Here is a 14,117-nt window from a genome sequence, read left to right on the forward strand (position 1 = left end):
GAGAACTGCCCCTTCCCCGTTGCATGCAGTCAGGTTGGAACTGTCATTCAAGGTGCTCTGCCATTCCTTCCCTGGCCAAAGGTGTGAGTACATGATGTAACAGAAGCCAGTCAGACTCTCTTCTGTCACTCTGAATCTTGAACGGTGACACAGTGGTTGGAACCGATCCATTCAGATGGTAGGGGCTGGCCATTCATTCTGGCCACTCACTAGGTATACAGTGAGCTATAGGTGACAATGTATTTGCCTTCAAAGCCTCATTTCCTCTATCTATATGTATTTTTCAGGGTTGAGAATATAAAAATAGTTAACCTGCTAAAGCACGTACTACAGTATTGGCATAAACTTCCAATAAATTTATTTTATCCCCTTAACTATAGTTAATTTCTGTTGCTTGCACTCACAGAACCTTACCTAATATGTGCCCACAGGGTTAATCATGTCTCCCCAACCCCCTGCCCATGGCTGCTGCTAATGTTACTTATGCCTTCACCTGCCACTACACAGCTGCTTCTGCTGCGATCAGTGTCTAAAACTTACGGTGTCATGATATCTATTGGGGTCAAAGCTACTTGGAGTGGTAAAGTTTTGCCAGTATTTGGATGCTAGATAATAGTATTGCCCTTCTTGCCCTTCTTACCCTTCTTATGTCCTACTTCACTCTGAATTTTCAGTTCTATAAATTGGGGGATACAATTTTTAAAAATAAACATTCTTCAACATAGTTACTGAATTACTTATAAAAACATTTGTAATAAATATGCAATAAAAAATGTAAAACTCTTCCACTTTTTAAAAGAAACTTTCCCAATTAAACGTTGTCATCTTCGTAATTGTGAGATAAAATTGAATGTAAACAATACATATTACAAATTTACAAATATGTGAATATGAAGAAACAGAATAACTATGGATAATGTTATACAACATTACCAACCATGAAACCTAGTTAATTCTTCTTTTTACAACATATTCGTATCCACAAAAAGATTTTTCTAAAACCAGCAACAATCTAACATTCTGTTCTTTAGTTATATTAGGTTTAATTGTTACAACAAAGATTATTTAAGGAACAGAAGAGGACAATGACTTTATAAGCATCTAAAAAAAGAATATATTGTTTGAAAACATATTAGGTAATGATTAAAATAAGACTTACCAGTCTGCCGAACAAGTGACAAGTTGACAGGATATTCCACTTCGATTTTCAAAGACAGATCCCAATCTGTTAATCTATTTTTAAAAATGCTGGAAGTAAGTTCTGTGTACCTAGGACAGTAATGACTTTTTTCTCAAAAATTTTTACGCTAAATTTTTTTTTCTCCTTTGCTTTAATTTTTATTAAAAGAACAACACAAACAGAATTTGGAAACTGGAAAGTTTCAAAATCAAATATAATTCTGCTATACATATTTTCCAGCCTTTTTCTCACAGAAACATTTTTACATTTTAAAATTAGTTTTAGTTAGTATGCATATAAATTTCCATCTTAAGATCTTTCAGTTAATGTAATTTGAACATTTACCTATGTAGTCATAAATCATTCTGTTTTTTAATATATAGATGATGTATCATAATTTCATTACCATTATTATTAGAAATGTAGGCACTCTGTTTTCACTATTAATTGTGGAGCTGAACATGGGAGCTTTTATGAGATTGTTAAGCAGGTAAGATCAATAGAAAAGAGACTTGGTGTTAAATTAGATACCTACAGCATGCAGTGAATGCTGGGGTGCCTGCATTCTTTTAGTAATTAGTGGCACAACTCTGCTAGCACACAGAGGAGTCCAAGGAGGGTTAGTGGCTCCTTAGAGTCCTAGAAGGTCCAGGATTCCAACCAGCTAGTTCTCAAAGGAGGTGGAAGGTTTTGTGGCAACCTATGAAGGTGCTACTCTCAAATCAATAGGGAAACATGACTTTCCCCGATACCCTACCTACTTGGTAGGATTGATGAGCAAAAGGTCAAACAAAGGTGGGGGTTCCAGCAGCAGATAAACAGTAAAAGTAGGGGTGGAAGGAAGAATACAGGCGCAGCAGTGGTAAGGCCTGTTGGCAAGGCCTGTTGGCATCACGGGAGCTAGGATCCTAGAAACCTGGCTGACGCTGCTGTGGCATGAGCCCAGTCAGGATCTCTTAACAGCCGCCAGCTTCCACTGTGATTGATAAACAATCCAGAACCCATCTTTCCTCTCTCTCTAGTAAGGCTTCCCTGTTGTAGGAAGTTCAAGACTCCAGAGTTGCGCTTGCTCTGGAGTTTTATGTTTTAATGATTTAAAAAAAAAAAACCCCACAATCATATTATAGAGTTTGGAAAATAGAAGGTTTTAAAATCAAATATAATTCTACCTTACATTCTTTTCCAATCTTTTTCATGGATACTCTTTGACATGATTTGTCAAGGTATGCATGTGATTGTATGTCTTAGGACACAAATTGGATTATTTCTTTGCATAAATTTCCCAAATTTGAATTACTGGTCAAAAACTTTGAAAATTTGGATGACTTAAGAACCACATTGACTAAATTGTATTCTAAAACTTTTATGTTGGAACCAGTAATGTTGGAGTTTATTGATTTCACCATTTCATCCTTTCTAACATGGGAAATTACTAGAAAATTTCATTTAAAAATTAAATAGGTCCAATGGAAAAGAAAAAAATCAAATAGGTCCAAAATAGTACATTAGTGTTCCTTTATTATTAATTTCTTTGATATTAGAAAGTCTGAATAATTTTCCTGTTTATCTACTAATTGCTTTTCAGTATATGTCTTTAGCTTATTTACTGGAAAATTTGTGTTTACCAAATTTGAGGCAAATATTTTTCTTCATTTTGCTACTTGCTCTTTATTTTGTAATTTAAAACTTTACATGTATATGTTTTGAATTTCTTTCAATATTAATTAGCTTAGAAAACTACAGAATCCAGAAATACGATATTCTATTTTGATTTGTTGTATTTATTTTGGTCCATTATAACTGTGAAAAGTAATTGTGCTTTTGCATAATCCACTTAAATATCTTGAAGGGCTAATCACCCTTCATAACTCTAAGTTTTCAGAATATTCTTTGATATTCTGACCTTTTAATTTCCATAGACTCTTAGTTCCTTGAGGGAAACATTTGGGAAGCTTACTAGTTTTCAAATTCACAAACAGCAGCCGTTGTGGGTCAAGTAAAGAACCACAAAGCCATACTGCAGCACAGATGCTAGGCAGTCAGCTGGGCTCACTCACTGCACGAATAGTCTTCACCTACCAGTCTCATGACGCACTCAATTCAAGACTGCCTTGCAAAATGACGCATTACTACATGTCACAGATCTTCAAGGTTATATGCTCTAAATAGTTGAAATCATAAACTTTAAATCTGCAAAGGCTAAGGGTGTAAAATATTTGCACTCTATTTTTACAACCTTCACTTTCTCCACTGTTGTATTATATCAGTGCTAATACCACCTACATTTTTTATTTTTATAAACCACTGAAGTTGACACATTGGCATTATTCTCATCCCTAAGTCTGATCTTGGTCTGTCAACAGTGATACAACTGTGTGATGTGTTGTTTCTGGTTATTTCACAATTAAAATGCAAATGAATTGTTGACTTCAAACATCCTCTTTGAATAAAATTTTCTAAAAACTTACAAGCCAGCAGGAGAAAAGTACGAAGCCATCAAGACTCACCTCAAATGTGTCAGGCAGCCAATGTATATCTGTAATAACTTTCCTATGTCCATTTTCTATTGAGGAGACTGCACAGTGTCTGATATACATTGCTTCTGTATTAGTCTCTGGTTCAAGGAGAAACATAGGCTGTAAAATGTTACAAGAAAGTTATGTGCTAATTTCAGAGAGCTGATGAAGCAACTCATACTTTACTTATCATTCCAATTAAAATCAATAATTTGGAGAAATACCAGTTCAAGGAAAAACACAAATTAGTGTTTCTATGTATTATATAGTTAGATAATAAGATTATCTTCTTTCTACTTCAGTTTAGTCTAAGATTTTATCTCTAAACTTTTAACAAGAATGACTGACCCATTCCCTAAAGAACCAATGAGATCCCATTTTTGAAGGAGTATTTCTGTGAGTGCACAGAAAACCACATCCCATGGTTTCTTGGTCAGAGACCTGTGGGAGCTGAGGAATCTCTAGACCTCTTGGCAGGATCCACAGCTTCACAAATCATAGTGTCTTATTACCTGGAAAGCTTTTAACCCCTTCATTTTATACACGAGAAAATTGATGCTTGCTGAGGGGATGGGGGACATATCCAAACTCACAGGACTGTGATCTAAAGCCTGGATGCATGGGTCTTCTATCCAGTGCTCTTTCAACTACATCACTTTAGGCAATCCCTTGGCCCCTTCATTTTATTTAACAACAATAAAAACAGAAAAGAACCCCTGGAATAGACAGTACAACCTGTTTAGTGGTGTTTTAAATCAAGGGCCTACATAAAAGGGATTCAAAACACATCCACAGCAGATGTGAAGACTTAGGAAATAACACTTTTTTTTTTCTAGTGAGTCTCTGTTTAGCTTGGCAACCCTGTTGTGTACTTTTTGATAAACTCCTGAACGGAAAAAATTTGCAAGTGAAAAGTTACAAAAAGCTAACCTTGAGTGTGACGTTTTTACTTCTACTACCACCTGCCTTGATGTTTTCTATTCGATCTGCATGTGCGGTAATATCCCACATGACAATCTAAAACAGAAATAAATGTTATTACAATATACTTTCAGGAACTAGCAAATTGCATCTTGAACATTTAAAAAAACCTATTGGTATTGCATGCACTCTGATAAATAAACCACCTTGGGAGGATAATCAAATTTAGCCTACATCTTAAGTAAGTCAGCAACTCTTATTTTTTATCTTTATTTATTTATTTTAACACCTTTATTGGAGTATAATTGCTTTACAATGGTGTGTTAGTTTCTGCTTTATAACAAAGTGAATCAGTTATACATATACTTATGTTCCCATATCTCTTCCCTCTTGCCTCTCCCTCCCTCCCACCCTCTCTATCCCACCCCTCTAGGTGGTCACAAAGCACGGAGCTGATCTCCCTGTGAGTCAGCAACTTTTAAAGCTTATATAAAAAATGTTTTCTTCTCTTTATTTATTTATGTTTTTGGCTTTATATATTTATTATTTATTTTGAGGTACACATACATTTATTAATTTTGTTTCTCTTAATTTGTTCCTACTTCTCCATCCTGTTATTCAGGATTTTCCCCTTCTTTTTAATAATGTTTTCTTCTCTTTAAAAGAATTTTCAGCACTTTGATTTTTTGTGCTTGTGTTAATAAATGCTAGTGGTTTTTTTGTTTTGCTTTGTTTTTTTTAAATCCAAGGTAGGCATAATGCAATTCTCTCTGCTTTGGGAAGAGTTCTTCCTCTGTTTTAGGGAATGTGGGGACAGTTGCTTTAGACACAGGAGAAAGCAGTCTGCTCTCCAGAATTAAGTACAAACACCCAAAATTGTTCAAAAGGCTAGGAAATGACGATTTCTATTTAATTGAATATTATGGCCAACTCTGAATTTGCATATACACAGATGGTCATTTTTTGAAAAATCAGAACAAAGCAGAATATGCAACACTAAATTAGAATAATTGTCAATGACTAAAAGTCATTTCAGTACACTAAAATGTAAACAAAATGTCAGGATCACAGAATTGTGAGTAATTTTATTTTCAGCATTTGCTTTTCTAAAATATTCTAAAACAAAGTTGTGTCACCTTCTCAATGAGTAAAAACAGCAGTATTTGCAGGGCTTGGAGGATGTACTCTTGCTTCTCACTAGATCACCAGTTATTGTTGAATAAAACCGAGGAAAAAAATTAGTTTTCTTAGATGTTTTTGGTTCTGGATAAGTTGGCATGGATGATGCAGACATTTACATTTCAACTACCTAAAAGTTTTCCTAGCCACACGATAAAAAATCATTATACCCTGGTAATGGTCAAACTCACTGTGTCACAATGAATTTAAACTTTGATCATAAAATAGCTGTAAGATTTTTGTTTTGCTCTGTTGGAGAAACAGGCAATTGGAAGATAGAATCTAAATTTTATATAAATTAGATAATTTAAAAGAGAAAAAAGAAAAAAAGCAAATAGGATATCAAATTATACACACATAAATTCAGTGATATAAGTATGTTTTCCAGAGAATTCTGTTTAAATTCTGGATCATTCCCTAACTCCTACCTCTAGGGAAATTTCAGAAGAGGGCTCTTGACCAAGAGGTATTATGCTTATGGTTTTTGTTCTTCCCTGGAATCTTGTACAACGCGTGGTTCTATCCCAGCAACACAAATAGATCTGACCCGGTTTTCTTCCAGTTATCATAACTGGGTTACCCTGTGGACATCTTGAGCCCAGATACCATGTCTAACACATCTTCATACCCCAGTTCCTAGCATGGTGACTGGCATACAATTGACATGCCTTCCCTCTGCTGAGTTGAACCCTTAAGTTAAAAAAACTACCAGGCAAAATGTGTTACAGAATGCTGTCTAAATTAATAAAGAACTGAAAAAAAAAGCCATATGTACCTGCCCATTTATGCACCCTCCAGCAATGATATTAGGGTCACTTGGACAGAACTGGAAGCAGAAGATGTCATCTGGGCTTTCCAGCATTAACTAAGGCAAACCCCCCAAATTCAAGAGAGAATGAGAAAATCTATTAAGATCATGGCTAGAAATAATATTAATAAAGTCAAAAGTCTAATTTTATAGCTATTTATAAGAAACATGCACATGAATTCCATTCCCAGAATTCTACCTCTGGATTGGAAGCTGCTTTTGCTGAATTTTATTCTGGACATTGATCATGCATATGAGAGCAGGTAGTTTCTCAAGGGGACCCAATCTCCCCTCCCCTCCCCTTTGTGGCTCATTGCTGGGGCATGTTATAATTTTTTATAAATAAAAAGACTATGAAATCAGTGTTTCTGAAAAGTGTGGAGAGCAAGCTCTGGGGGCCAGCATATTTGTGTGATTTTTTCCCTGCTGCATATACCTAGTCTGGCACAGAGGTGAGCGCTCAAAAATAAAATGCGTTGAAAAAGAGAAGACGGCGGCTCTGCCAGCGGTAATATTACAAATTTTAAAATAATACGGAACCCATAAGGTAAACAAAATCAAGTGCCTGGAGGGTAGGGAGGAAGTCTTGCAAGGAATACACCAGTGTGAGGAAATAGATATACTAACCATAGTTAGCACCTGAGCTACTGTGTTACCACCAAGCTAAACACTTGCATGGTTGCCATTCTTTAAACATAACAGCCAAAAATACAGGCCCCAGAGGCCATTGGTTTGCCACCACTGAGCTAAAGATTTCAAATTGGAATTGAGGTGAATTATCTTGGTTTATTTGGTACTTTGTGGATTCTAGAGAAACCTCTACTTTTGAAAATGAAATCTTTTAATACTTTCCTATAGTTTTGATTAGAACAAAGACAAAATTAGTCATTTGTATCATATCTTTAAGAAATTATTTACATGTCTTTTTAAAGCTATTCTTCAAAATAGAGGAAAGGTTAAAAATTTTTTAAAATAAAAATAAATAAATAGAATATAATTAACTTTATAAGTATATTTAACAAAACTATAAATTTTATATGGAATTTCTATCTTAATAAACTGATTACTGACTTCCTTAAGAAACTAAAATAAATAAATCACGTTTCTATATTAAAAAAATAGAGGACAGGAGAGTCTTTCTTTCCTCTTCCTATTTGCCTGGAGGTTCAGCCACACTTCCATGGCATGGAGTGAAGAGCAGTTCTACACTGCTGGAAAATGATAGAAAACACCAGTGAGAGAATGGCACCATACCTGTGGTAAGTAGGCTGACAAGGAAGAATGACAGATCTGTCATTTTGATCTCTGTATCTATAAAAAAGCATCTAGACTCTATAACAGTAAAACTGCCTTAATTCAGATGAATTAGGGAAGAAGGAATAAGGGGACACTAGGGTTTATTAGGGAAAGACTTAATTATATAATGCTTTATAAAAACAAAATATTATTATATTTAAGTACATTGAAAAAACGTAATCTAACACTATAAAGCACCCTCCCCCTAAGCAGAACTCATCTTGAGCAGATATCGGAAATTGAACACTGTGGGGGCAAACCCAGCCTTTAGCCTTATTTTATTTGGACTGCTGTGTGTTTTGGTTTGGTTTTAGTTGAGCTGTTTGAAAATTGGGAGATCACACACAAAATTGCTGGATTCTCTTGACAAGTGGGACAACCTGGCAAGGAGAGTAGAAGAGTAGCTGTCCCCATGGATGGGCTGGGTACCCTCTAGGGCCACAGTCCCCACCATTCCCCACTGTCTCCCACACAGTCATCTTTACTCATTACCATCTCCTACTGGTGATCCTTGGAATCAAGGAAATCCACATGAAACTAAAATCTCTTTGCATTTGAACAATTAGTACCTAAATAAAGTCCATAAAAGAGTTCGCTCTTTAAAATCATTTGAACATTCCTCTTACAATGTTTTTTTTTTTAAATAACATGTTGATTTGTTCAATATATCTTTTCAATAAACTAAGTGTAAACTTAAATTTTGCTCAAATTGAATGATGACAAATTCTGAATTGAAGAAAGCCTAGCTTTATAGGGGTTTATAACATTAAGTGATTATAAAGTATTTTGCAATTAAAACTGCTAAAGATATGTGAAAGTAGTAGTTAAAATTTTTAGAACATGTGGATGACTCTCCTTCATTACCTGAGGCTGTATGGGATCGGAGAAACTCCAGAAAAGAATCAGTGATGGTTGCAGCAACAGTTTACCAGAAAAGTGGACCCTCTCTTCAAAGGAGAGTCGTACAGCCACTGACACAGCTATTAGCCCTGATAGAAACACAACTAGAAATTAAAATTTGCAGCAACTGTGCATGGAGAAGTGTTTTTAGGTTTTGTTTTCCTACACAGTCACTGTTCATTTCCATTTTGATGAAACGTGTGTAAAAATATTCTACAGGAGACCAAGAGTGTTTTTAGAGCTCTACTGTCTAATACATTGGTTGCCAGTAGCCACGTGTTGCTTATTTAGCACTTGAACTGTGGCTAGACCAAATTGAGATGTTCACAAAATAAACAGTGTACTTTGAAGACTTAGTAAGAAAAAAAGATGTGTTGCGTTTCTTTTTTTGTTTTTGTTTTTTGTGTGTGTGTGAGGAGAGGGCCAATGTTGGGCAGGAAAGGATGAAGAAAGAGGGCACAGATGGCTCTGTCCATGGATCCACCCTCACACATTCCTATCCCCTTGGTTGCTGAGCTCTTTAAAGGAGGTGTATCTCCTATCCCGCCCAGTAAGTTGAGAGTCAGGGGGAATGAAGTTCCAGATTTGGCATTGCACCAGCTGGGTGACCTGAGTCAGTCACTTTACTGAGAGCTCTGGTCCTCTCCTTATAAAGTAGAGACCACAATGTGGTCCCACAAGGTAGCTGGGAGGACACATGATGGAGAGAATGTGCAGAAAGTGCTTCGCAAGTGCCTGCACTCAGGAATGCAAGTTGTCTCATGGAAAGTGAGCTAGTTTGTAATTCTACATATAAAAGCAACAGATTATTTCAATGTCATCCCAGAATGGAATCCCAGTCATGATTCTGCCTCACCATAGATGATAGGATGCCAGGAGACACAGGTGATCATCTTCTCTGTTAGGTTATGCATGTAAGTAAAGGACTGGTACTCTTTCAGGTGGGTATCAGTCTTGTCCCCAAAGGTGCCTTCTTCTTCTGCCAGGCTTTTCCAGTCATTAATAAATGTATTCATGATTTCATTTTGCTGCAGGGCTATTTCAACACTATTTTGTAAAAGAAAAAAAAAGGAATCAAGATGTTGGATTTTAGTATTCAGTGATACGTCTTTCAGCAGCTCCTCCTGCTTCATTTATACTGAAAGAAAAAGTATTCTCAATTGTATTTGGTAACTAAAGATTAATCCTGCGTGAAATAAATGACTTAAGAGAAAAAAATTCAAGATAGTGTGCTACTCAGAACTTCTTCTAGTGCCAGGAAGGTGTTAGCTGACAGCCTCTAGCATCATCACAACTTGCCTCACTTTCCCAGCCAAGGTCATGCTCTCTCCCAGTCAATGACTGAGCATGGTGGGGGGACCTGCAAGATGGCAGAGGAGTAAGTCGTGGAGATCACCTTCCTTGCCACAAATACATCAAAAACACATCTAAATGTGGAACAACTCCTACAGAACACCTACTGAATGCCAGCAGAAGACCTCAGATTTCCCAAGAGACTAGAAGCTCCCCATGACGTACATGGCCGTGTGGCCAACAGCATCTTGGTGCTCTGGCTGGGTGTCAGGCCTGAGCCTCTGAGGTGGGAGAGCTGAGTTCAGGACATTGATGCACCACAGACCTCCCAGTCCCACATAATATCAATCGGCAAGAGCTGTCCCAGAGATCTCCATCTCAACGCTAAGACCCAGCTCCAATCAACGACCAGCAAGCTACAGTGCTGGACACCTCAAGTCAACTAGCAAGACAGGAACACAACCCCACCCATTATCAGAGAGGCTGCCTAAAGTCATACTAAGTTCACAGACACCCCAAAACACACCACCAGATGTGGTTCTGCCCACCACAAAGACAAGATCCAGCCTCATCCAGCAGAACACAGGCACCAGTCCCCTCCACCAGGAAGCCTACACAGCCCACTGAAGCAACCTTATCCACTGGGGGCAGACACCAAAAACAATGGGAACTACGAACAAGCAGCCTGTTAAAAGGAGACCCCAAACACAGTAAGTTAAGCAAAATGAGAAGACAGAGAAATATGCAGCAGAGGAAGGGGCAAGGTAAAAACTCACCAGACCAAACAAATGAAGAGGAAATGGGCAGTCTACCTGAAAAAGAATTCAGAGTAATGATAGTAAAGATGATCCAAAACCTTGGAAATTGGGGGCTTCCCTGGTGGCGCAGTGGTTGAGAGTCTGCCTGCCGATGCAGGGGACACGGGTTCCTGCCCCGGTCTGGGAGGATCCCACATGCCGCAGAGTGGCTGGGCCCATGAGCCATGGCCACTGAGCCTGCACGTCCAGAGCCTGTGCTCTGCAACGGTAGAGGCCACAACAGTGAGAGGCCTGCGTACCGCAAAAACACACACACACACACACAAAAAACCTTGGAAATCGAATGGAGAAAATACAAGAAATGTTTAACAAAGACCTAGAAGAACTAAAGAGCAAACAAACAATGATGAACAACACAATGAATGAAATTAAAAATTCCCTAGAAGGAATCAATAGCAGAATAATTGACACAGAAGAATGGATACGTGACCTGGAAGATAAAACAGTGGAAATAACTACTGCACAGCAGAATAAAGAAGAAAGAATGAAAAGAATTGAGGACACTCTAGGAGACCTCTGGAACAACATTAAATGCACCAACATTCGAATTATAGGAGTCTCAGAAGCAGAAGAGAAAAAGAAAGGGACTGAGAAAATATTTGAAGAGATTATAGTTGAAAACTTCCCTAATATGGGAAAGGAAATAGTCAATCAAGTCCAGGAAGCACAGAGAGTCCTATACAGGATAAATCCAAGGAGAAACATGCCAAGACACATATTAATCAAACTATCAAAAATTAAATACAAAGAAAAAATATTAAAAGCAGCAAGGGAAAAGCAACAAATAACATAGAAGGGAATCCCCATAAGAAGGGTGTGGCAGGACATATATAAAGTGATGAAAGGGAAAAATCTACAACCAAGATTACTCTGCCCAGCAAGAATCTCATTCAGATTCAACTGAGAAATTACAGACAAGCAAAAGTTAAGAGAATTCAGCACCACCAAACCAGCTTTACAATAAATGCTAAAGGAATTTAGGTAGGAAACACAAGAGAAGGAAAAGATATACAATAACAAACCCAAAACAATTAAGAAAATGGTAATAGGAACAGACATATGGATAATTACCTTAAATGTAAATGGATTAAATGCTCCAACCAAAAGATACAGACTGGTTGAATGGATACAAAAACAAGACCCGTATATATGCTGTCTGCAAGAGACCCACTTCAGTCCTAGGGACACATGCAGACTGAAAGTGAGGGGATGGAAAAAGATATTCCCTGCACATGTAAATCAAAAGAAAGCTGGAGTAGCATTCTCATATCAGACAAAATAGACTTTAGAATAAAGACTTTTACAAGAGACAAAGAAGGACACTACATAATGATCAAGGAATCAGTCTAAGAAGAAGGTATAACAGTGGTAAATATTTATGCACCCAACATAGGAGCACCTCAATACATAAGGCAAATGCTAACAGCCATAAAAGGGGAAACTGACAGTAACACAATCATAGTAGGGGACTTTAACACTCTACTTTCACCAATGGACAGATCATCCAAAATGAAAGTAAATAAGGAAATACAAGCTTTAAATGACACATTAAAGAAGATGGACTTAACTGATATTTATAGGACATTCCATCCAAAAACAACAGAATACACTTTCTTCTCAAGTGCTCATGGAACATTCTCCAGGATAGATCATATCTTGGGCCACAAATCAAGCCTTGGCAAATTTAAGAAAATTTTAGTTGTATCAAGTATCTTTTCCAACCACAACACTATGAGACTAGATATCAAATACAAGAAAAAAATCTGTAAAAAATACAAACACATGGAGGCTAAACAATACACTACTAAATAACCAAGAGATCACTGAAGAAATCAAACAGGAAATCAAAACATACCTAGAAACAAATGACAATGAAAACACGACGACCCAAAACCTATGGGATGCCGCAAAAGCAGTTCTAAGAGGGAAGTTTATAGCAATACAATCCTACCTCAAGAAACAAGAAACATCTCAAATGTACAATGTAACCTTACACCTAAAGCAATTAGAGAAAGAAGAACAAAAAAACCTCAAAGCTAGCAGAAGGTAAGAAATCATAAAGATCAGATCAGAAATAAATGAAAAAGAAATGAAGGAAATGATAGCAAAGATCAATAAAATTAAAAGCTGGTTCTTTGAGAAGATAAACAAAATTGATAAAACATTAGCCAGATTCATCAAGAAAAAAGGGAGAAGACTCAATTCAATAGAATTAGAAATGAAAAAGAAGAAGTAACAACTGACACTGAAGAAAAAACAAAGGATCACGAGAGACTACTACAAGCAACTATATGCCAAAAAAATGGACAACCTGGAAGAAATGGACAAATTCTTAGAAAAGCACAACCTTCTGAGACTGAACCAGGAAGAAATAGAAAATATAAACAGACCAATCACAAACAATGAAATTGAAACTGTGATTAAAAATCTTCCAACAAACAAAAGCCCAGGACCAGATGGCTTCACAGGTGAATTCTATCAAACATTTAGAGAAGAGCTAACACCTATCCTTCTCAAACTCTTCCAAAATAAAGCAGAGGGAGGAACACTCCCAAACTCATTCCTTGAGGCTACCATCACCCTGATACCAAAACCAGACAAAGATGTCACAAAAAAAGAAAACTACAGGCCAATATCTCTGATGAACATAGATGCAAAAATCCTCAATAAAATACTAGCAAACAGAATCCAACAGCACCTTAAAAGGATCATACACCATGATCAAGTGGGCTTTATTCCAGGAACTCAAGGATTCTTCAATATATGCAAATCAATGTGATAAACCATATTAACAAATGGAAGGAGAAAAACCATATGATCATCTCAATAGATGGAGAAAAAGCTTTCGACAGAATTCAACACCCGTTTATGATAAAAACCCTACAGAAAGTAGGCATTAAGGGAACTTACCTCACCATAATAAAGGCCATATATGACAAACCCACAGCCAACATCATTCTCAATGGTGAAAAACTGAAACCATTTCCACTAAGGTCAGGAACAAGACAAGGTTTCCCACTCTCACCACTCTTATTCAACATAGTTTTGGAAGTTTTAGCCACAGCAATCAGAGAAGAAAAAGAAATTAAAGGAATCCAAATCAGAAAAGAAGTAGGAAAATGGTCACTGTTTGCAGATGACATGATACTATACAAAGAGAATCTTAAAGATGCTACCAGAAAACTACTAGACCTGATCAATGAATT

The 14,117-nt window shown here is 36.9% G+C and overlaps 1 protein-coding gene across 1 annotated transcript in view; it reads right to left on the minus strand.

Moving 5' to 3' along the window:
* The window catches only part of DNAI3 (dynein axonemal intermediate chain 3), a gene marked incomplete at both ends in the record, with an annotated part of 71,969 nt that overhangs the window by 29,493 nt on the left and 28,359 nt on the right, over positions 1-14,117 (minus strand). The window contains 6 exons of the mRNA XM_082859106.1: positions 1,160-1,233; positions 3,688-3,816; positions 4,627-4,713; positions 6,572-6,661; positions 8,765-8,889; positions 9,657-9,847. Coding sequence (XP_082715232.1) covers positions 1,160-1,233; positions 3,688-3,816; positions 4,627-4,713; positions 6,572-6,661; positions 8,765-8,889; positions 9,657-9,847 — 696 coding nt within the window. The remainder of the gene's footprint in view (positions 1-1,159; positions 1,234-3,687; positions 3,817-4,626; positions 4,714-6,571; positions 6,662-8,764; positions 8,890-9,656; positions 9,848-14,117) is intronic.

This window comes from Leucopleurus acutus (genome assembly GCF_964270905.1).
Source record: "Leucopleurus acutus genome assembly, chromosome: 2".
Classification (NCBI taxonomy): domain Eukaryota; kingdom Metazoa; phylum Chordata; class Mammalia; order Artiodactyla; family Delphinidae; genus Leucopleurus; species Leucopleurus acutus.